At 36.4% G+C, this 25266-nt stretch overlaps 1 protein-coding gene across 1 annotated transcript in view; it reads right to left on the reverse strand.

Annotated features, from left to right (window-relative positions):
- CPNE8 (copine 8) overlaps positions 1–25266 on the reverse strand; it is a 219592-nt gene that overhangs the window by 178081 nt on the left and 16245 nt on the right. The window contains exons 2-3 of the mRNA XM_044227148.1: positions 15343–15383; positions 13985–14031 (exon numbers count right to left, since the gene is read on the reverse strand). Of these exons, the coding sequence (XP_044083083.1) occupies positions 13985–14031; positions 15343–15383 (88 nt within the window). The remainder of the gene's footprint in view (positions 1–13984; positions 14032–15342; positions 15384–25266) is intronic.

Here is a 25266-nt window from a genome sequence, read left to right on the forward strand (position 1 = left end):
CCTCCAGCCCCAATGCAGTTACTTGTAACAGACAAACATTCTAGTGGAGAACCAGAAAAGGTAGTGGATAAAAAACAAAACTTGATTGTTTGATATTATCGTAGAGGTGCAAAGGTACCCAAGAGCTGAAAGGCCCAATGCTAGAGAGAAGGGAAGCTACTTAATGTGAGCCAAACTTTTGCCTGGAACAAGCAGTGACAAAGAAAAAAAGGAAGCCCACATAAAAATGGAGAGAGAAGCAAAGCCAGGAAATCCCGGCAACAATGAGCCGTACTTTCGAAGACTACACAATCGAACAGAAGTAGTAGTTCAGTGAAGTTAGAAAAATTATCTGAATCTGGATTTCATTAAAATTTCAGGAAAACTAAAGGTGCCAAGGTCTAATTACATACAAAGTTACCATTTAAAAAAGAGAGATTAGAGAGCATAATAGTATCTCTACAGGACATGAAAGTATGCCAAAAGATACAATCAAATACCAAACTAAAACTGTATTATTTCAGTTAGAGCCAAAACACATGCAGACATGAGAGAATGACATAAATCAGAATTAGCAATACAGAGAAAGGAGGTGCTATAAATCAAAGAGGAAATAGAGGCAAAATAAATAAAATGGCATCTTAGAAATGGAATAAACTAGTAAGGACACAAGAATAATCACAATAGATAAAGCCTTAACAGAAATTGGAAAGAAATATTTTTGCATTTAAGAATCAAAAAGAAATTAAAAAAAAAAAGGAGAGAAAGTAGCAAAATATTCAATACGGGCAAAACGGATCCATCATATAGTAAAAGAAGTCCACAAAGAAGAAAATCACAACAAAGACAGACAAGTATTAAAAACTACAATTCATTAGCTCACGACTTAAAGAAAGATAAAATTAGATTTTCTTCAGAGTTTTTGACAGAAATGTCTTATAACAAAACAAATGAACAACATTTAATATACCTAAGGAAATAAAATGTAATCAAGAGATTTTATATTCTTCACATTCAAAGGGCACAAATTGTTGTTGACATTAAAAAAAAAAAGATGAATACTGTTACCCATGAGCTCTTCTAAAAAATCTAGTAGCAACTGAGCTTTAGATAATCAAAATTACTACAGAAATATTGAAATACAGAGTGGTGGTGACCATTACCTACAGAACTAAGACTCAATTAGGTCTAAGAGAGAGAAAATAAGGCATTCAATGTCAATATGATCTGATAATGTTGACAGAATGCAATATTATTCCAACCAACAAGTAGGAAAAACCCCAAAGATCCAGGCACTAAGCATCAATGAGTGCTAAGACCAAAAAAGAGGGAAAACAAGACTTCATTTGCCTCCTACTGAACATTCACACCATCACCAACAGATTTGCCAAAGGAATTGAACCCATGTCTTATCAACCTTCTGATACAATCTGTCAAATTGTAGAAATACAAAGAACAGAAAAAAACATGATGAGCCGCACCTTAAGCATATAGTCAATAAGATCCCGACTGTAGAACTGTAGACTGTAGAACATATGTCAAATGGTCCAGTTATGTAAGATAAGTTGTAAGAAAAACAAAGGAATAAAGGGAAAGCTGTAGACTAAAAGAAACAGAAAATACATATAGCATTTTTTTGAAGTGTGTAAGACTAAACTATAATGTTAAAAAGTGCACACTTGGGTAATAAAACCATAAACCCACCCCTCACACATAGCATTACTCTTGGAAAAGAGAGTTCTCTGATTGGGAAGGTCCATGGAAACAAATTCCGGGATGCTGGCAAAGTTCTACTTCTTGACCTTGTTAATAATTATATGGGTGTCTGCCTTCTAAAAATTCACCAAGGTTTTCATTTTTGTATTTGTTTCCAATAAACAAATAAGTGAATGCCAAACGAGAGCATCTCCCTATAAAAACAATTGAGACAATTATTGACAACATAACAGCAAAATTGAAACAACATAATTTTAAAGGGAATTCTTCATACAGAATTAAAATGCATATAACATACAAATGCACAAAGAAATGAAAAGCAACTAATAGAGTAAATATATGGAAGAGAAAAAAGAATACTGGTAATATAAAATAATAATAAACTGTTTTGTGTGTTTATATTATATACAAAATTAACATTCATTAACAATGACACCAAACATGTGAACATTGCTGCTATAAACACTGGACTGCATATGCCCCTTAGAATCACTATGTTTGTATCCTTTGGAAAAATACCAATGCAATTGCTGGGTCATAGGGTCACTCTATTTTCAATTTCTCAAGGAACCTCCATACTGTTTTCCAGAGTGGCTGCACCAGTTTGCATTCCCACTAACAGTGTACAGAAAGGGTTCCCCTTTCTCTGTATCCTCTCCAACACCTGTTGTTTCCTGAGTTGTTAATTTTAGCCATTCTAACAAGTGTGAGGTGGTAGTTTTTATTCGTATTTTAACAGGGGCACTTTTAAAAGACACAGAAGCCAACTTGAAGGTGCTCCTATTTGTCAAATTTGTGAAAATCTGAGCCCCAAAATAAACAACGGTAACATAAAAATCCACTGAAAAAGAAGAAACTATGAGTCCACACTTACAAAATAAAGGAATAAATTAAAAGTCTAGGGAGAAAAGAGATATTTATATACCTTCAAAGCCATCTCCTCACACACTCATAAACCACTTTCCCAACATAATTCCCAGAGTCCCTTCCCAAAATAGTAACTACAAAAAAAAAAAGAGAGTGTAACTTTTTGTTGAAGACTAGCAGACATTACTTTAATCAAGTGATCAAAATCAATCTAAACAAAAGTGGAACAAATCAAAACCCTGTGCCACCAGATGGGATACAATAAGAGGAACACACAATATCACCTCTGTGATATTTCATCCAAAGCTGCACATGAGGGAAAATATCACACAAAATCAAAATGAGAGAAATTCTATAGTGTAGCTGACATTTCATTTTCAAAAGTGTCAAGGTCATCAAAGTTAAGAAAAGACTGAGGAACTATTCAAGATCAAAAGAGACCACAGAGGAGATAAACCATAAGAGACTCTTAATCTCACAAACAAACTGAGGTTGCCAGGGAAAGGGGGGTAGGGAGAGTGTGGTTGGGTTATAGACTTTGGGGAAGGTATGTGCTATGATGAGTGCTGTGAAGTGTGTAAACCTAGCAATTCTCAGACCTGTACCCCTGGGGCTAATAATACATTATATGCCTGGGTGGCTCAGTGGGTTAAGCCGCTGCCTTCGGCTCAGGTCATGATCTCAGAGTCCTGGGATCGAGCCCCACATCGGGCTCTCTGCTCAGCGGGGAGCCTGCTTCCTCCCCTCTCTCTGCCTGCCTCTCTGCCTGCTTGTAATCTCTGTCTGTCACATAAATAAATAAAATCTTTAAAAAAAAAAAAAAGAGAGAGAGAAACCACAAGAAATGGCAACTAAAGAAATACATAATTCTGAATGGAATCCATCTGCTTTAAAACATGTAATTGGAACAACTGGTGAAAACTGAATAGGGTCTTAGGATTTGATGGTAGAAACACGTCAATGTTAATTCCCTAAGCCTCAGTATCATATTATGGCTACGTAGAATGTCCTTTGTGTAATAAAGTATTCAAGTGCTATGGGTCATCATGTTGGCAACTTTTTCTCAAATGGATCAAAGGAAAAACATTCCTTCTATATATGCAACTTTTCTGTAAACATATTTTCAAAATTTAAAAAAAATACTTTGAATCTCAAAGCTAACAAAAGTACAACATATCAAAACTTGTTGGATACAGTTAAAGCTCCTCTTAAAAAAAAATACTGTAGACTGGGACGCCTGGGTGGCTCAGTTGGTTAAGCAGCTGCCTTCGGCTCAGGTCATGATCCCAGCGTCCTGGGATCGAGTCCCACATCGGGCTCCTTGCTCAGCAGGGAGCCTGCTTCTCCCTCTGCCTCTGCCTGCCTCTCTGTCTGCCTGTGCTCGCTCTCTCTCCCTCTCTCTCTGACAAATAGATAAATAAAATCTTTAAAAAAAAAAAAAAAGACTCTGTTTTAAAAAAAAAATACTGTAGACTAAAATGCATATAGTAGTAAAGACAAATGACTAAAAATAAATGTTGTTGTCATCTAACTCAAGAATTTTTGAAACAGAACAAATTAAGCCCCCAAAGCATGGGGGGAAAGTAACAAATAATTATAATAATCAATAACATTTTAAAAAACTAAATTAAGTAACCAACAAAGGCAAATATGCATTCTTTGAGACTAATAAATCTGATAAACCTTTACCAAGATGGAACATGGGGAAAAAAAGACAGAAAATGCAAATTATTAATATCAGAAAGTAAAAAGAGCATCATTATGGATCACACAGAAATTAAACATATCATAAAAGTATATTCCAAGAGAAAGTATTTTCAAATCATATATCTGATAAGAGTAGTATCCAACATATATAAAGAACTCATTTAACTCAAGAGTTTAAAAAAAATCCAATTAAACAACAGGGAGAGGATTTGATAAACATTTTTCCAAAAGAGACACACAGATGGCCAACAGGTGCATAAAACGTGCCCAACACCACGAATCATCAGGGAGATGCAAATAAAAGCTACCCTGGGATATTACCTGTTAGAACGGCTTTTAAAAGACAGACAAGAAATTAACTAGTGCTGGGAGGATGTGGAAAAAGAGGAACCCTTGTGTGCTGTTGGTGGGAATGTAAACTGGTGCAGCCACTGTGGAAAACAGTATGGAGGATCCTCAAGAAATTAAAAATAGAGTCCATCATATGATGTAGCAATTCCATTTCTGGGTATTGACCCAAGGAAGACAAAAATGCTAATTCAAAAAGACAGATGCCCCCCATGTTCACTGCAGCATTATTTACAATAGCTAAGATATGGAAACAACCTAGGTGTCCATCAGTGAATGAATGCATAAATAAGAGATTATATATATATATATATATATATTCTAATAATCTATAAATAATATTCTATACCTAATATCCTAATGTTCTATATAAATAGGTATATATCTATAGCTATGTATCTATATATATTCTAATATATATGTATTCAAATATTATTCCGCCACAAAAAGAGAAGGAAATCCTGCCATTTGTCACAACATGAGTGGACCATGAGGGCATTGTGCTAAGTAAAATAAGTCAGACAAAGACAAATACTGTAACACCTCACTTCTATGCAGAATATATTTTTTTAAGATTTTATTTATTTATTTGACAGACAGAGATCACAAATAGGTAGAGAAGCAGGCAGAGAAGCAGGCGGAGAGAGCAGAGGAAGCAGGCTCCCTGATCCCAGGACCCTGGGATCATGACCTAAGCCGAAGGCAGAAGCTTTAACCCACTGAGCCACCCAGACCCCTTCTATGTAGAATATTAAAAAATAAATAAGAAATAAATTTAAAAGTCTCACAGGTCCAGAGAAGACATTGGTGGTTGCCGCCAGAGGCAAACGTGGGGAGTGAAAAATGTGGATGAAGAGGTCAAAAGGTACAAACTTCCAGTTATAAAATAAATCTATCAAGGGTATAATGCACAGCATGGTGACTATAGTTAGTAATAATAGAAGGTATATTTGAAAATTGCTAAAAGAATTAAGCTTAAAAGGCCTTATCACCAAGGGAAAAAACTTTATACATAGTGATAGGTATTAATGAGATTTATCATGATAATCATTTTACAGTGTATGTGAATATAGAATCATTATGTTGTATCTGAAACAAATATAATGTTATGTGTCAATTATATCTCAACTTTTTAAAAATGAAAATATGTATAACTTATGGTTTAGAAATCTTACTCCTATGTATACAAATTTCAATCCTATATATAAAAACAATAAGAATAATAAATATATAAAGATAAGTACAAGAATGTTCTAATCAGTTAATCATAATATTCAACAACTGGGAACAACCCAAATGTCTATCCAGACTAGCATGGGTTATATTCATAAATAGAAAGCCATACAGCAAAAAATATGAACTATTACCACACACATGGACAGACTTCCACAGCATAACTGGGAGTTATGAAATTTAATACAAATAAACATATACTATATCATCCCATTTATATAAGGCTTAGGAATAGAAAAATGATCCCATAGTGCTAGAAATCAGGATAGTGGTTTAATTTGGGAGGAAAGAGGGGTGCAATCAGAATTGCTGGATTAGGGCGCCTGGGTGGTTCAGTGGGTTAGGCCGCTGTCTTCGGCTCAGGTCATGATCTCGGGGTCCTGGGATCGAGTCCCACATCGGGCTCTCTGCTCAGCAGGGAGCCTGCTTCCCTCTCTCTCTCTCTCTCTCTCTGCCTGCCCCTCTGCCTACTTGTGATTTCTCTCTGTCAAATGAATAAATAAAATCTAAAAAAAAAAAAAAAAGAATTGCTGGATTATAGTAGGTTCTATTTCTGATGCAGGTGGTGGTTCCATGGTTGATGTGTTCACATCCAATAAATTATTGTGCTGTATTATTTTCCCCTTTATTCGGCTATGTTTTATCTCAATAAAAGGGTATATTAAAAACAGAAGAGAAATTTAGCCATTATAAAAAGGAAATTAATTCTGCCATTTGCAAGACAACATAGATGAAATTTGAGGGCATTATGCTAAGTAATAAGTAAATAAGTCAGTCAGAAAAAGATAAATACTACGTGATCTCATTTTTATGTGGAATCTAAAAAAAAACAAACTCATAGAAACAGAAGAGACTAGTGGTTGTCAAGGGTGGTGGGAATGGGCAAAAGTGGTCACTGGAGGGGCACCTGGGTGGTTCAGTGGGTTAAAGCCTCTGCCTTGGGCTCAGGTCATGATCTCAGGGTCCTGGGATCAAGCCCCACATCAGGCTCTCTGCTCAGCAGGGAGCCTGCTCCCCCCACCACCTGCCTCTCTGCCTACTTGTGATCTCTCTGTCAAATAAACAAAATCTTTTAAAAAAAAAAAAAGTGGTCACTGGATACAAACTTCAAGTCCTAAGATGAATAAGTTCTGAAGATGTGATGTACAACATAGTGACTATAGTTAACGATACTATACTATATATCTGAAATCTGCTAAAAGAGTAGATTTTTAAAGTTCTCACCATAACACATACACACACACACACAATCATATTGAGATGATAGGTGTGTTAACTCGCCTATTTTGGTAATCATTTTGCAATATATACATATATCAAATTACATTGTATGCTCTAAACTTACATAATGTTATATAGATATATATCACTTAGATCTCAATAAAGCTGGAAAAAATAAAATATAAATAAGAACAAGAAAAATTAACTCAAGGGACCAAAATTACTCTGGCTTTGCTTTTCTTTTCTTTTTTTTTTTTTTTTAAGATTTTATTTATTTGACAAGACACAGATTACAAGTAGGCAGAGAGGCAGGCAGAGAGAGAGGGAGAAGCAGGCTCCCTGCTGAGCAGAGAGCCCAATGCGGGGCTCCATCCCAGGAGCCTGGGATCATGACCTGAGCCGAAGGCAGAGGCTTTAACCCACTGAGCCACCCTGGCACCCCTGGATTTGTTTTTCAAGTAATAATCAGCAAAATTCTATTGAAAGCATGATTCTTGTTCAATTGGTCACAGAATATTCAGAGTTAAAAGACTTTTAACTGAGCCATATAAAGAAAGGACAACTTAAATTAAGCCACAGCTTCTAATCATCTGTACCCAGGAATATTTGCAAAACTATTCATGTCCTTTCCTAAACAAAAAAATTTCAAGGCTCATAGGTCTCTTTCAAAAACCGGTATGGCTGACCTTGGGAATTCAAATGTATACAGTATTTTCCTGAGGGACACACAAAATATTTTTGCTAAGATAGTAATGCGTTAAGACTGACTACATATACCACAGAAGATACTGAAAGAAGATTCTTCCCACCACATACCGCACAAGTGTTCTTCTAATAGAACTTCAGTGTCTTCTGTTACAACCCCTCAATGACCCACATTGGAGAAGTATTGATACACATTGTGAGACCCCTTTAAATGTCTGAGAAGAATATAATGACTGCAGACTGAATGTTTAGCAGTATTCTGTCATTAAGGTCTTTTTTAAAAAATTAGAAAAGAAAACTAGACAAACAGAAATGTTCCACTGCTTGACAGCTTGAGTTCAATAGTGAAGGCGCTATCAGCAGCCATACAGGACCCTGCTCAGGGCCTCAGCAATGGGATCTGCCTAAGGATTGGGGGGAGCTTCCCATCCTGTATCAATAACTTTACCTGGTTCACGCTAGTATTTTCTTTCTTTCTTTTTTTTTTTTTTTATTAACATAAAATGTATTATTTGCCCCGGGGTACAGGTCTGTGAATCATCAGTCTTAACACAATTCACAGCACTCACCAGAGCACATACCCACCCAAAAGTCCATCTAGTATTTCTACAGGACAAAAAGGAGAGAACGGTTTCATTCTCTCATTAGTATCCCCTAAGCTTCAAGAAACATTTATGTTTTCAAGGGATGCTGTAATTCCAATTCCAAAATCTGTAGTTCAAGTTATGATAGGGTGTAGCAGAACAAACACTGGGCTCTCACAGCTGGTTAGTATACCACTCCTATGTTCTCATTTGAAAAATGTGACCTTCATACCAAATGATCTAAGGGGGTTCTCAGTTTTGAAACCATGAGAGTCAAGTGTGTGCCTCTATTTGAGGGTCTCCTCAAGTTTATCCTTTCAGCAAATATTAACTGAGCACCCTCTAAGAACAAAGCCCCAGCCTAAGTGCTATAGTGTAGGAGGCTGACCTTTAAGGAGCACTGAGTTGAAAAGTGAAGCTGAGACATACTTGTAAGAGAGTAAGTTCACAAAAAAGACCGTGATGTTTGTTGAATGGTTATCATACAATCATATCATACAACCATAGAAGGTGACAAGGACCATGAGAAAGATAAAGAAATTACGGGATTTTTAATGGTGCAAGATGGAAATTCTAGGTATTAAGTTCAGAAAAGTCTGTTGGGTCAGGTATGATTTAAGCTGGACTATGAACAATATTCTCAACTTTTCTGAATATGCTTGTGTGTTTATGTATTATACATATATGATTCAGTGTGGAGATGAATAAACATTAAAGTAGCTCCATGTCAGAGGATTGGTTCAGAAGCAGAGACAACATACTATAGTAATCAACATGTGGCAGCAGATTACTGTCAAACTAGGATCGCTGTGGATTATATAAACTTCAGTTTGCTTTCTTTCAGCCCATACTAACTTAGAGAATCTAAAACCAACTCTATAATTTTAAATGTTTAAGAGGCATTCACAAAGGAGATTACCTATGAATAATTAAAATTTAACTCAGATAAGTTAACTGCAACATTTTCAGAACCCCTCAAAGTTAAGTGTACATCCTCGGGGATAATACTTTGCCATTTCCACTTGCCACTAAGAGGTTTTCATATTTTCATCATTCATGACACTTAAGTATCATTTCTAACTCCAAACTATTATGCACTGAAATAATTTTAGTTTAAAAATATCAATTACTTCAAGAGCTTTTGATAATTTGCAATCATCAGAATTTATAGAAGACATGCAGGTAATTCTAACAGTGTCATATATGATTTTTAAATTGCAGACTTCAACTACAGATCAATTTTAAATTTTTTTTCTCTCTTTATTTAGAGCATTTGTTTCAATATGGTTTGAACTCTTTTTCTTTTTTTATTAATTTTAACTATCTAAAGGTAATTCATCCCAGAACATAGAATCATATAGCTAGTTACTACATACTTCTCCAGAATACAACTAAATTCAAAAACAAAGACAACCACTATACTACTGATACAGTGTTGGTACCTAAGTCAGTACAGTAATAGTAAGACACACTGGAGTTGCCGATAAAATTCTCCAACTATACTGTATGCTCCTCGAAGCAGAATACTATTTTAAAATCTTATCCACCACTGCACCTACAAAACAGGCACTCAAAAATATGTCAAATGGATAAATGGGTGGATATATTTAAAGTTATCAATGAAGTAGCAATAATACTGTTTTACTTGTCTGATTTCAAATATCCTGAGAATAGTTACCACAGTGGTTTTTGCTGTTACCTTGTAAAATAATGTTCAATACTTGGAAGATACTCGGAAGAGCTGAAAAAAAAAACTTGACAACTTTTGAATTCTCTCATCTCATAAAAAAGAAGACTTGTAAGGAAACTAGAACTGAGTCCAATTTCACTCCTGATCAATTAGTCCACCCCTGTTTAAATGCTTCCAGAAACAGGACATCCACTAGAGTGCCAGCATACAGTTCTAGGAAACCCACTCCACCATGGGATACTCTTAAGTATTACAAAGGTCTTCCTCACAGGAGCACCTGGGTGGCTCAGCTGAGCATCTGCCTTCAGCTCAGGTCACGAGCCAGAAGTCCCAGGATCAAGCCCCAGGATGGGCTCCCTAGTCGGCAAGGAGTCTGCTTCTCCCTCTCCCTCTGTCCCTCCCCCTGCTTGTGCGCTCTCTCTCTCTTTCTCTCTCTCAAATAAATAAATAAGATCTTAAAAAAAGAAAAAAAAAAGTCTTCCTCACAGGGCTTAAACAACATTCTCTGTCACTCCATCCTCTGAGCTAAATTTTTTGTTTCCTTTTTTGTTTCAATATCAAGTACCTGTACTACCGTTTCTAACTGAAAATACTTTCAAGAGTTTGAAGACATGTATTATGACTTTTATTCATACAGCATAGCTTCTATCCCTTTCTTCAAGATGGCAGCCCTCCTAAAATATGGAGTTGGCATTCTGACAGTCTCAGATGGAGAACAGAAAAGTAACACTCCAGATTTGCTCCCACCAGAGCAAAATACAATAGTATTTGATTGAATCACATAAAATTGCCAACACTCAACCATTTTTGACCTACAAAAATGACAATTTCATGTAGTTCAACATAATAGCATTATCTTCTTTGATGTAAGCATGGCACATCCATCAATGTGTCCTCAGATTGCATTAGCTTTTTAGCAGCTGTGTAACACAACTGCTTCATATTAGGTTTGAGGCCAAGTAAATCCCATAGGTCATTTTCCCATCAACTGCTGGGCTTATGCAATGAATCTTACAGAATTTTATAATGTGGGAATTTACTTACCTGCCATTTACTAGTTTTGTTATCCTTATAGAAAAGTTTTGATCTCTTAGGGTCCCAATGTATCCTGAATCATATAATGTTTCCTATGTGCCAGACACAGTTATCAGTCATTCACATTTGATCTTCCTAACCACTATATGAGCTAGAATCATTAGTTCCCACATTACAGATGAGGAAACAGACACTGAGTGGCCAAGTGCATGCCCTAAACCACTCCATCACCTGACTCTCAAAATAAGGAAACTGTCTTTCTCAAATGGTTTTGTGGTGATTTAATAATATACATATAACGTATTTAATTTTTTCACACCTTTCCTTTATCTAGCAAGTTCAATTAGCTGCCAAATACAATGGATTTCAGCTCCTAAATGTTTCTTTCTTGCATCTGGCTCTTCCTTTCTATTCTTCCAGACTATTCTCCAGTTACTAACACTTTTAATTCTTCTGAAATGCTGTTTATTGAAATTACCTCTTAACTGGTTTCTCTTCCTCTCCATCCATCTGTTCCTATCCACACTATGTAACTCTAGGTCCTATTTCTCATCACTCTCTAAATTTCTACTTTGTTTTTATACTCCCTTTGAGTATTAGTTCCTCTTACTAACTCTTCTTACTCCTTCAAGGAGAAAAAATAAACAAGTAGAATTTTGTTTTCTGTCTTATTTTCTTATTATGCTATTTTCCGTGAAGAATAGGCCTTCTTTCCTATTTGTCTCTCATTCAGAGGCAAGCTGAAATAAATAAGAATAAAACCCAAAAATCAATTTATAGAACTTCCTCCCATTAACAAAACCAGAATGTGAATGCTGGGATCAGATCAGGATTCTGCAAAGCAAGGTGGTCTAAAACTAAGGCTCTGGACCCGATGGCCAGGGCTGAAATCCTCACTCTGTGATTTATATCTGGATAACTTTCATCCTGTCACTTAAGCTTTCTGTGCTTTAGTTTCCTCGTGTGTAAATTAAGGATTATGATAGCATCACTTCTTAAGGTTATTGTACAAACAATAAATGAGCCAATATATCTAAAGGGCTGAGAACAATAGTTAGTAGGAAAGATCTTGTATAGGCAATAGGAAAGCCTCATCACTAGAGATCTGCATTGGCCCAGATGCCTGGTCCCGTACCTTGTGAATATTTATCTCAGTTCCTTTACTGGTCCCTCAAATAATGTTATTTTTTTTTCTTTTTCTTTTTCTTTTTTTTTTTCTTTTTAAGATTTTATTTATTTATTTGACGGAGAGAGAGGATCACAAGTACTCAGAGAGGCAGGCAGAAAGAGGGTGTAAGCAGGCTCCCCGCTGAGCAGAGCCCGATGCTGGGCTTGATGCCAGGACCCTGAGATCATGACCTGAGCCGAAGGCAGAGGCTTAACCCACTGAGCCACCCAGGTGCCCCACAATGTTATTTTCTGAACACTCCTGGTAAGTGCCCGTCCCCAGCTAGCTTGACTCTTAATGGGCAGTCAGCAGATCCACTGGATTGCCTCAGGCCTTTAAACAAGGGAACTCTAGAGGGAATGACAAGAGACAGCAAATCTTTTTGGAACTTAATCAAAGGAATAATTAGATAGAGGAACAAGAAAGAGGAGCATGGATTCAAGAGAATGTCCTAACAGAGAAGACAAAAGAGAACATAGTTCTGCTGAAGGAAGTGGCTCATTTGAGATTCTTTTTTTTTAACAAAAAAGAATTCACACCACTGGGTAACTGATAAATAAAGAAGGTGTGGGAAGAAAAGTCAGGATGGCTACAAAAATCGCAGTTTGATATTTTGCCTGATGATGTTATTAGCTATATGTAGAGCAAAGGCAGCAGCCATAGGGTAGAGGTGATGAATTTACATTCATGTATGTAGAGTTTGAGATGAAGCTCAAATAACTACATGGAATGGTCTAGAAGCAGTTAAATATGAGAAACTGGTGCTCAGTATCCCACTTACCCATTATCTGTGGGAACAATTTTTGAATTGGTTTATTCTGCCAGTTTTGAGAATAAATGACCATGACCTACAGTCTTGTCTTCTATCTCACAGCTGAGACACACTAGTAAAATGGCTGGGCAACCATTTGCTCCTGAGGGAGCAAATCTCCCTCAGGAATCTCACCAGAAACTGCAACCCTATTAAAACAATGCACTGACTTCCTAGGATAGGAAGCAGATAGAAATGAGTGAACTACAAGCAGACAGAAATGCCTTTTATTTTAATAGACTCCCTCCCCTCTAGTGATCATCCTTCCACAGGAACATGGAGATGCTCTCAATACAAATTAACCAAAATAATAATTCTGCCTCCTAGCTTTTATTTCATTAACAAAGTATGTTGTGATGAGCACTGGGTGATGTACACAACTAATGATTCATTGAATGCTACATCAAAAACTAATGATGTACTATATACTGGCTAACTGAACATAATAAAAAACAAACAAATAAATAAATAACAAAGTATGCCTGTATTAGGAAACGGAGTTTTACTTTATTTTCAAATAATAAATTACTAACTAGCAAAAAGTAAGTGACAGTTGATATCAAGTATCACATTTAAAACCCTTTAAGGCAATATTTTATAAAAATCAGCGGTTGACTTCTAAAAGTGAGACTAAGTCTAGCCTTCAATTATGTAAGGATTGCAACACATTAAATTTACTTTACACTGAGGAAAATACAAGTTTCCAGGCTAGAATATTCTACAGGAAGGTCATAAATCAGACAAACATTGAGGATTAATAAAAACAAACACAAAGATTACTCTCATAAATTTAAAAAATGCAATCTTTGGGTTGAAGAGGACTTAAAAGAACTAAAATCAGGGAAGTATCACCTTGACCAAATTGTAACTTAGACCGTATTTTCCAGCACAATGATATTCAAAAAATTTCTAATGCTTACCTCTCTCCATTCTTTATTTCCAACTCCTTGTACATATAAGACACAAACTATAAAAGAAGAAAAAGTAAATATATAAATGTCTTTTTATAAATATAAGATATGAATGTATATAATTTATGCTTCAGCTCTCCAAAAGCTAATCAAAATGATTTCATAATTCCTGGGCTTATTCCTCCTCTAAGAAAATTGCTAGTAAAACATTAAATGACTAAAAACTTTTGTGAAGAAACAAGAAACTGTATCAGATCTTTAAAACCTAACATGCATAGACCTAAACACAAAAATATACAAGAATTATCTGCTAATGTCTACATTATGTCTACATAATACATAATGTCTACACGAACTTTGCTTCACATAACTTTACATTATGCTACAGAGACACATAAATTTTTCAACTATAGTTTAACAGTTTGAGATATTTCATGTTACTGAAGATTAGTCAAGCTCTTCCTAAGATACCCATAATGCTCAAAGCCATCACAAGAAGGACAATCTGGAGCATATCATCTTCTGTATTTAACATTTGCAACTCCCACCCTCAATAGCTACAAACAGGTAAGCAATCTTGTCAACCACAAAAGGAAGTCACAAAAAGAGAAATGAAGGCTTTGGAGTAAAGATTAAGGGATTTAAAAAAAAAATCCCACTCATCTGTCAAGTGAGCCCTAGGAACTTCTAATACCCACATTGTAATGCCTTTTCCCCAGTGACTACTTGAAAAATCCTAACATCTCACAAAACCTCCCCCTAAATCGCAATCATCCCGTACTTGTAGAGATGGAGAGGTACGGGATATACATTTCTAACTATTTAAAGATTTGGAAACACTTGCTGATTTATACAGTAATGTTGCTGTTTTCTAATTTAAACTGTCTTTTTCATTGTACAAGTTATCTCCAATTTTTTAATATACATTGTTAGCAATCAAAATTTCAGTTCATACAAGATGATGTTATATGTTTCACTTGGTTAAGCATGCCTTTACATACTTCTTTTATTTATAAAAAAGAAGGAAAAGTATTACTGTGGGAAGACCACTTAAAATTATGGTTCATTATGGTCGCCTTTCAAATACAATTTCTATCATATAGCCGTACCATGGGGTTTTAATTTCAAAGTGAATTGTCTTACATCTGCATTTTCATCTTACTCTCCAAAGTGCTAAGCAACTCCTTCTCTTTAGCCAGACTACTGCCCAGGTAGAAGAGAATGCAAGGCTTGACACCATCCCCTGTCTGTCTTTCTGTGCCTTAAAACAATTATTTAAACAAGATCTGTAAGTTTCATACAATTTTTGCAAAATCAAGTAAGAAAAATAAGTAGACTGCTTCAAAAACCAAGTAACAGATACTTACTTGGATCAGATTTAGAGAATGTGTCTCTGTCAAGAAGATTTCTGTTGAATGAAAGAAAATGTCAGATGAATATAAGGCCAAAATATTTATATAAATACATAAATGTAAACAAATATATAAATTTTTACATATTATATATGTAACATATATGTTCACATATATTGTACCTGTGATATGTGTCTGCATTGTGTATTAGATGTGTTATATATGTATATTATGTATATATGTACAGGACTAAATAAAAATTTGCTAAATATGTGCTTGTACTTTTTTTTGCAGTTTTTTATAAAAATTATTATTAATTTTATGTTTTCAGTGTTCCAAGAGTCATTGTTTATGCACCACACCCAGTGCTCCATGCAATACATGCCCTCCATAATACCCACCACCAGGCTCACCCATCCCCTCTACGCACCCCCCCACCAAAACCCTCCGTTTGTGTATTCAAAGTTCAGGATGCAGGGGTGAAGGAGGCCTATTTGCTTAGCCTTGTACTGCAGCTGGTCAATGACAAGAGTCTCCACATTCGAAGATAAAAATCTGAGAGATGTAACTATTCCAAGTTTCTTTCTGTCCCTCCATTAATCAGCATACAGATGGTCAGAAATGCTTCCTAAATTGAATCGTGAGTTGTGACTGATGCAAAATTGTTTGGGATTCAGAGCACGTGATCACATGAGAACACAAAATTAGAAGCAACCGTGAAGCACCACCTGTTGACACCGTCACCTTGTCACAGCAAATCGGAGGAGCTTTACGTTGCTACTCTGGTCTGGGAATTTAAGATGAATGTCCAGATCTCTACCAAAGAATTTTTCAGCGGAAGAAAAATATTAAAAGGTGGACAAGGCCATTATTAGCATCTATTTATTCTTCCTTACAGATATTTCCATATCTAAACCAGAATGAAATGGAAAATCAGAAACTGTGGAAGTCTGGATCCCTCTGGTATTGGGCTATCCTGTCTATCTTCAGTGGTAGTAATGCAGTCCCATACTTTATGCTCATAACAATAACCCTGAGTAATCAAAAAAAATTAATTCAGTATGCCCTGATTAATAAGACAAATTGGAAAAATTCCCATATAAAATAGATTATTTTCCTAAAAATGGTAATTTGAAGCTATACTCTTGTATGAAAAAAATGTGGCTACCTAGAATGAGGACTTGAATGTACCAAAAGTTAAATCTGTCCTTTTTATTCATCCTTTCTTGTGGAGGGCGGATGCTCCAGGGGCCCAGAGATCCGTCAACCGCAGAGCTTTGCAAAAAGGCGCCTGGCGATTTGCCAGAAGGTGTGTCTAGAGTGACTGATTGTAAACAGGAAGTACTATCTATTGGCTGTTGAACTATTGCTATGCTGTGGGTACTTGGTAACAAGCTTAAGATTGGTGGATGCATATCCTGTCTATGCTGATTGGCTTAGCTCCCCTATATAAGCGATGGCCATAGGAAATAAAGGGCTCTTTTTTGAAAACCCAACCAGACGGAGGGTCGTTATTATCGCTGCTGGACGGTGATACTTTCTTAATTGGTGATAACTGTAAGAACAAATTACATTTTTATGCTTAATACTTATACTAAAAATCTCATGTTTAAACTGTCTTATTCTTCCACCCAGGACCACTACTTCTGTGCATTTATCTGTACTGCCCATGGTATCTGAAAGGCCATCTTAAATATCAATATGATATCCTCTCTTATTTCAGATATCCTCTCTTATTTCTCAAAAGTTACTGCTTCCATGGAATCACTGTACAATAAGAAAATAAAAACAGAGTCAACAGAAGAGTGCAGCACAGACCAAAAAAAAAAAAACCAACCCAAAACAAAATGACATTATGTCTTCAAATAGTCCTAAAAAGAAGAGAAAATATCAGACATATTTATATTTGGAATTAAGTCAGCTTCAAAGACCACTAGTCAGAAATCAAATTAAAATAATCCTTCTGTGCCGTAAGCAGACATCATGACTGCAGCAATGGTTAGCAAATAGTAAATTAAAACATTTCCACTTGAAAAATCACTGTGATACATATTTACAAAGGTGGTTCTCTACTTAAGTGGAAGTTCCTCAGCCATTCCCGTTATCTCCAGCCTTTTGCTCATTAGTGTCCTTAAAAAACATAATTCAGCTCTTTCTTTCAGAGTTCATGATAATGTAAGAGAGATGACAGTGCAAAATAGCGCAAGGTGGCTGGGACTCAAGAACCATGTCATTCACATAGTTAAAAGAAGATAATGTGATTTCATTGCCTTTTTATCTCTTAAAAAACAAAACAAAACAAAATAAAAACAAACAAACAAACAAACAGAACAACTACAACCTTTAGCCCCAAATATAAAATAACGGATACCTAGCAACTAAAAAATTAGTATTTTTAACCCTAGACTTTACAGGTCACATTGTTTCTTCTGACCATTATGACCCATAATATACATAATATACATGGTAAGGTAAAAAATAAACAGAGAAACAAAAAAATCTTGGGTCCTTTACATGATAAGAAATAAAATTCCATGATCTCTTTAAAATTAGCCCCTTAAATTAGCAATTTAACTTTCCCAATGCTCTTTGACAATAAATTTCATCAATAAAATTCAAACATATACAATTTCAAAAGTTTGGAAAAGTTTCGAAAGCCAAGTATACTTAAATTGTGTGTGTGTGTGTGTGTGTGTGTATAAAAGACCAGTGATTATCAAAATTCATCATAAAGTTTGGGTTGGTGATAGAAATAAAGGTTTCTACCTTTTCAAAATCCTATTAGAAATAAAGCACATTCACATTAAGTAAAACAAGACAGGTCTTATTGTGAAGGCTGTTTTATAAACAAGAAACTAAGCTGAGGCTCGGAGAGACTGAATGAACGAGTAAGAACACACACAGTCCCATATCATCCAGTGGAATCAGCCCTTCTGAATTTGACTTCTCTGTTCCTCACAAAATGCTGGAGATACACTCCAGCTGGAGAAATTCTCCAGACATAGTGTCGGGAGAAGTCCAGAAGAAACAATGTATTTACCTCTAAGTGTTGGAAATACGGAAGGCCCCCACATTGTACCTACTGGTTAAGCCACTAGAGCATAAAATAAAGTAAGTTTCTGTCCCAAGACCAATATGAAGAGAAATCCTGACTATAGAATGGAGACAAATAGAATGGAGCCCAAGCATAACTGTATTTATTCACAGAAAAATATCTTTGTTTCCTATATGAGGCACTGTAAAAAAATAATAATAATAATAATAATACACACACACATGCACAAACACATACCACTAATTAGCTTTCATGTGGGAAACTGACACTTCTTTCCATAGAGGTGTCATTTCCTTTTGAGCCAGGATGCCTGTAATTTTATGCCTGTAAGTTTATAATGTGAGGCTGCACTTCAACAGTGGGTTAAAAATCCTGAATATATTTTTCAATTCTGTAAATCCAGATGTAGCTAAAACAAGGAAGAGAGCAAAGTCCTGAAAAGAAATTATGGCAAAATAAAGTATATGAGTAAGAAAACTTCCATGAAGAAGTAACTTAATCAAAATTATAATCTGTGAATTGCCGGAGTTGTTCTAGTAACCACTCACCCTCAAATTTCAATTAAAGTTCCTGGACTTAAAAGAATACAACTGAAATAGCATCACTAAAACTGAGGCCCAATCAATTAAATGCTAACCTGATGAAGGAGTACCGGGTTAATGGAAGAGGCGTATTTTGCAGGAAACCTGAAGTAGGAGACTAGATAAAGCAAGAATTAGTAACAACTTTCCAGGACCAGCCAGGAGAAAGGCTTCCCTGACTTCCCCCTTAACCATTTAATCCTCATAGGTATTGATCCCTTGTAACACTTATAATAGACCAATGCATCAAGCTACCCTCCCTTGATGACAATAGTCCCTTAGTTCATCCTTTAACCCTGCATGTTCTGATTTTATGCCCAAGTTACCTTCTGATTTTAAGATAGTTCTCATACCATTATTAGCACAGAACTATACTGAATGGCCCACATGAATATTAGTTTTCTTGGTCATTATAGACTTAATTCCCATTGCAAGACCCGTATGGAACAGTCAGTTCGCCCTTAAAATGGCCTCTCAGCTAAAGACTTGTCTTTCTCTAACTGGAAAAGAGCAATTCCCTTTAAACTTCAGTGTAATTCTGCAAGTATTTTTTAAGCAAATACTCTATGCCCAAGACCTATTTAAACACTACCAAAGACAGAATAAATACCAAAGACATGCTCCCTTACCTGAAGAAGCCTGAATTGTACTAAGTAGAAAAAGTCACAAAAAGTCACAAAAAAAAACCTAAATAACAGGGGCACCTGGGTGGCTCAAGCCAGTTAAGTGTCTAACTTGATTTCAGCCCAGATCATGATCTCATGGTTGTGAGATCAAGCCTGGAGTTAGGCTCCACACTAGGCATGGAGTCTGCTTAAGATTCTCTCTCTCTCTCTCCTTCTCAAAAACAAAAACAAAAACAAAAAACCTAAATAGCAATATTGGACTGTATATAAAACAGCTGTTATGGGGAGAAAGAACAGTAACCTAAAAACAGAGTCAGATTAATTAAGATACAATGTTTAAAAAGATCAGGTACAATGGTTAGCTCTTATCCAAACTATTTTTTAAAATATACTAGAGGAAAAAAAAAAAAAAAAAACAACAATGTATAGGTGGTATATATAATTAAAACTTAACAAATGAATGTTAAATAAGTAACTTATTTTTAAAAAGTTCAAGTATTCTTCTTCATTGTATTTATATACAATGAAGCTTTATGAGTGGACTACTAAAGCTTCTCACTCTTCATGTCTGTGGTGAGCATACAATAACATGACCTATTAGGGTAAAAGTGATCTGTTAAGTGAGTTAACCTAAGAGTTGTGAGCCTGCTGCTGTCTTCCCGCTCATTAGATGAAATCACCAAATAAATATTCTTCTTCAAAAGCGTGGTAAATATTGAATTTTTTTTTAATTCTTTAAAAGGGAAACAAATACCATTATCCTCACACAAATGCAATTGGGAGAAGAAAACCTACTTGATATGTATTATGAATTTTTTTAATAGTTTCACAGTAAAAACAATGGTATTATCTGTGACCTTTTAAAGTGCTAATTAAACAAAACAAACACTAGAATTGTTTTAGGGAACAAATCTTCAAATTAAAGACATGAGTGAGTTCTAAAAAGCACCTTTACCTGTGGCCAGTGCCCGTGGGAACAGTTTGATTTCATGTCTCATAAGAACAAAAAAAGGTTACAAATTGAGGCAAATAAGATACGGTCCCATTTCATTTTCCACAGGAGCAAAAACAGAGCCTACAGAGCTGAAGAATGCATCACCATTTTACAAAGCGTAGCATAAACTGTCCACAGGTGGACAGAGAACCACACCCCTGCACCATACAGTCTCCCCCTCAAAGTTGTTCTGTATCTACCAACAGAATGATTCTGGGTTTGACTAAAATCTAAGAAACTATTGGGAGCCTTTTATTTACTGTTCTTCAGCATAGTCTGGGCATCGCTGACTTTCTGCGAGGGCTCTATGAAGCAGGGCTGAGGCTGGCGGGAACCCAGCACGGAAGGCTGAAGCAGCAGCCTCTGGAAGAACGAATGAACGGCTTTAGGATCCAGTCAGAAGCACCGGCTTTTTTCATTGTAGATATGGTGAGGGGTCTTATTATGAAAAGAAGAACAGAAGAGGTGGCATTTTGGGCCTTTGCCCTAATAAGTAATCCATTAACTGAAAAAACACAGAGTGACTCCTTTCCTAGCATGTCCCATGTCACTACACCAGGGCCCTTTCTTTGGGCATTATTTTGTCTTATAGACTAGAATGAGGAAGTTCTGGGGGATATATATATATATATACATATTTTTTTTAATGCACATACACACAAAATGGTTTTCAAAGGTATATATATATATGTATATATGTATGTATATATGTATATATGTATATATGTATATGTATATATATGGAAATCAAACCTTTTTGAGCAACTGAAAGGAAATTTATCCCATCTTTGAAGTGACTTGAATGTAATATTTAATCACCTTTGACTCATGTATTCAATCTTTTTTATTATTATCATTCACTGAATAAATATTATCTCTGGGAATTTAGCACAGAAATTTAAGGGGAAAAAAAAAAAAACATTTTACCTGAAACTGCAATTTCTGTAACAAGGGGAAACAGATTACACATAGTCAAAAAGTAAAGCTTTTAGAAATGAAAAAATGAAGTATTTTGAAACTGAAGCTTACTGAAAAGTCAAAGTCAGCTAGAATCTAAGATACCAAGTAATTCTGAAGGATAGGGTCATTGGAAAGTACTTAACAAGATTATCTGGCTTTCAAGAAAATAAGAATAGACTTTCAGGTTTGAAGTTGTGCAAATAGACTACAAATTCAGCTCAATAGATGCCTCTCGTAGCTTGAGCAACCAAGGAGAACTCTGTCATATGTGACACACATTACCCCACAAAAACTGGAAATAAACTTTTTAGCTTGTTTTTCAGTTTTGCCAAAATTGCTTGTTCAGAGTATTTATACATTAGCACTGAAGAGATGGAAGTATCGGTGATAAATATAAATATAAATATAAATATATATTTTTTTAAGATTTTATTTATTTATTTGAAAGAGAGCGCAGGAACAGGTGGGGGTGGCAGGGAGAAGAAGAGGGAGAGGCACACTCCCCGCTCAGCAGGAAGCCTGCTTCAGGGCTCCATCTCAGGACCCCACCAAAGGCAGCTGCTCAACCGACCGAACCACCCAGGTGCCCCAGAAACACATTTCCAATCCTTGCATGGGTTGAACTCAGTTTAGATATTAAAAGAAATTATAGGGGCAGATCTTTAACACTGAAATCTTTATGGTTCTCTGAAGGCATTCAGTATGATTGATATTCTTGGAAATTGCTTAAAAGAAAACCAAGAATTTTTCAGAACATGACTCGTCAGAGCTCTGGTTTGCCTGAGCCAAGGTAAATAGAAGAACCCACTGGTTTGCAGTAATGTAAGGTTAATCCAGGGTAATAACAAGCTTTCAGAAAAAGGTACAAAACCCAATCCCTGCTTTAAGCTGCAAAGAGATACATAACATTTAACAAAAATGGACAGGATAAAAAGACACCGAGAACAGGATATGGGGCTTCTTAAAAACCAAAAACTCAAGTACAAAACTAATCTCATTACAGACTCCCCAATCTTGCAGCTCCATTCAGTATCTCAGTAAGTGGCAACCACAGAAGGCAGAATAATGTCCCCTCCCAAACATATCAGGCAAGTCCTCTTCCCTAGAACTTAAATGTGACCTTATTAGGGGGGAAAAAAGTTCTGTGCAGATGTGATTAAATTATGGATCCTAAGATGAGGGCATTATCCTGGATTATGTGGGGGAGCCCCAAACCCAATCATATATATCCTTATAAGAAGCAGCCAGAGGCAGATTTGGCACAGACTAGAGACAACAACGTGAACAAAGCAGAGAGAAATGAGAAGATTCTGGCCTTGGAGACCCAAGGGATGCAGCCACAAGCCAAAGCATGCCGGCAGCCACCAGAAGTTGGAAAAGGCAAGCAACACATTCCCCATCACAGCCCCAGAGGGAGAGCAGCCAGGCCAGCAGCTCGGCTTCTGCTACTGACTTCACTCTTCTGGTCTCCAGAGCTGTGAGAGAATAAACTTCTGTTGTTGCAAGCCAACAAGTTGGTGGTCATTTGTTACTACAGCTGTGGGATCCACTCACAGCAACATGCTCTAACCCACCCCCTCTCTCTCTTCCAAGCCAGACTCCAGAATCATCCTGCCCAATCCCTCATCTCCCTATTCCTCTCTCCTCTGACGCTTTCCTCCACCTTTGCTTCTGTGTCCAAGTCCCAACTACTTCCCAGACTTTGAGCTCTTAAGTGACCCTCCTGCTTCCTGTGTCCCAGTTCACTCAAGATGCCTCCAAGAGCAGTACATATACTGTAGAGATGTAGGAAAACCTAAGCAAATGGCCCCATTGCATAAAACTCATGACCTACAGAAATTCCAAACTTCTTAATGGAGCACTAAATACCGGCGCATTCTGACCGTAGCTTTACCTCCAGCCGCGCCTCTATCCATCTTCCACACCATAGACTCTGCTCCAGACATTTCAGACTTTTTACCTCACATTTCTGTACTCATGTTTTAACCACAGCATCCCCTTTCCCAAAATTTCCTCACCGACTTCCTTCCTGTTGGGGCATGTCAATTCCTCTCCCAGCCTCTTCCCACTGCTGTGCTCTGGGAAGGTAGCACTGATTACTCCCTCCTGTGGGCCCTATCATACCCAGCTTGAACCTGTATCACAAATTCTGCACCTGTCGTTTATTTAAGGAGCAAGGTGCCAGGCTCTATGCTGAGCATTTTAAATAAGTCATTTCATTTAACCCTCAACACAATCCTAAAAAAGTAGCAATTATTCTCAGGCTCCATACTGCAGAGGAGATAACAATACATTCAGAGATGTTAAATAAAGTGCTGAAAGTCACAAGAAAGTAAGTGCTTACGGAACATTTTTGTAAATTTTTCATTGCCTTACAATTTTGATTTTGATTTTTTATTTTTGTATTGGTTATACTGACTGTCTCTATTCCTGAGAACAAAATGAAATGAACGGCAACTACTGTTATCATTCATCACTTTAGAAGCTCTAGGGAATATGAGACAAAGTGACAATGTGACATGGTATTGTAAATTATTATTACGTGCAGATTTAATTTGGTACCGAGGGAAAAAAACAAGAGAATTAATTAATAAAATCTTTCAAAATTAATAAGATAATTCAGTAAAGCAATTGGGGGCATGATAAATACATAAAAGTCAATAATTGTCCCAGGTATCAACTGTTAATAATTCTCCTATCCCTTGTGGACTTTTTGGTAGTTACTTGTTACCTTTAGTTACTGAAGTAACGGGCAGGGCTTTACAGTTCTTACAGTATACTATAACCTGGCTACCAAGTCTCAGACCAAATTCTGCCCCAAAAACACTTGTTACCAAGTGGGACTCAAAGCAATCCCACAATATGCTTTACGTGTTTACAAGTTCTGGCTTTCTGCCACTTTCAGGCATTCCAAACAGCACCCTAAGGCATATGTGATAATATCCCGGTAGCAAGATTCATCTACCCTCTGGTCAAATCTGTCTAGAGAATCCTTTAGACATTCTGAGCCCATGACCAAGGAAGTTGTTAGGCCTAGAGCATCACTACAAATGGCAGAATCACAGGATTTACCAGGTATGTATGACCTCTTCACTTGTGTAATATTTCTAGCTAATATACGTATCTTTCTTTTATAACAGCTTTAGTGAGATGGAATTCCCATACTGAAGTGTCACCATTTCAAAGTGTACTCTTCTGTGGTTTATAGTATAGTTCACAGAGTTGTGCAATCATCATTACTATCTAATGTCAAAACACTGACACCTCCCCCCACACCCCCCCGAAAAACCTCTACCCATTAGTAGTCAGTCCCTATTCCACCTTCCACAGCCCCTGGTAACCACTAATCCACTTTCTGTCTCCAAGTGTTTGGTGATTCTGGACATTTCATATAAATGGAATCATATAATATATGGTCGTTTGTGACTAGTTTATTTCACTCAGCCTAATGTTTCTAAGGCTCATCCATATTGTAGCAAGTGTCAGTGCTTTATTCCTTTTTAATGTCAAACTATATTCCATTGTACAGATATACCACATGGGCTCATTAGACAACACACATTTGGACTGTTTCCACTTTTGGCTATTAACAATAATGCTGCCATGAACACTTGCATTTGAGTTTTTGTGTGGACACATGATTTCATTTCTCATGACTACATACTGAGGAGTGGAATTTCTAGTTTACAGGGTAACTCAATTTTTAACATTTGGAGAACTGCC

The sequence above is a fragment of the Neovison vison genome, chromosome 12 (genome assembly GCF_020171115.1).
Source record: "Neovison vison isolate M4711 chromosome 12, ASM_NN_V1, whole genome shotgun sequence".
NCBI lineage: Eukaryota > Metazoa > Chordata > Mammalia > Carnivora > Mustelidae > Neogale > Neogale vison.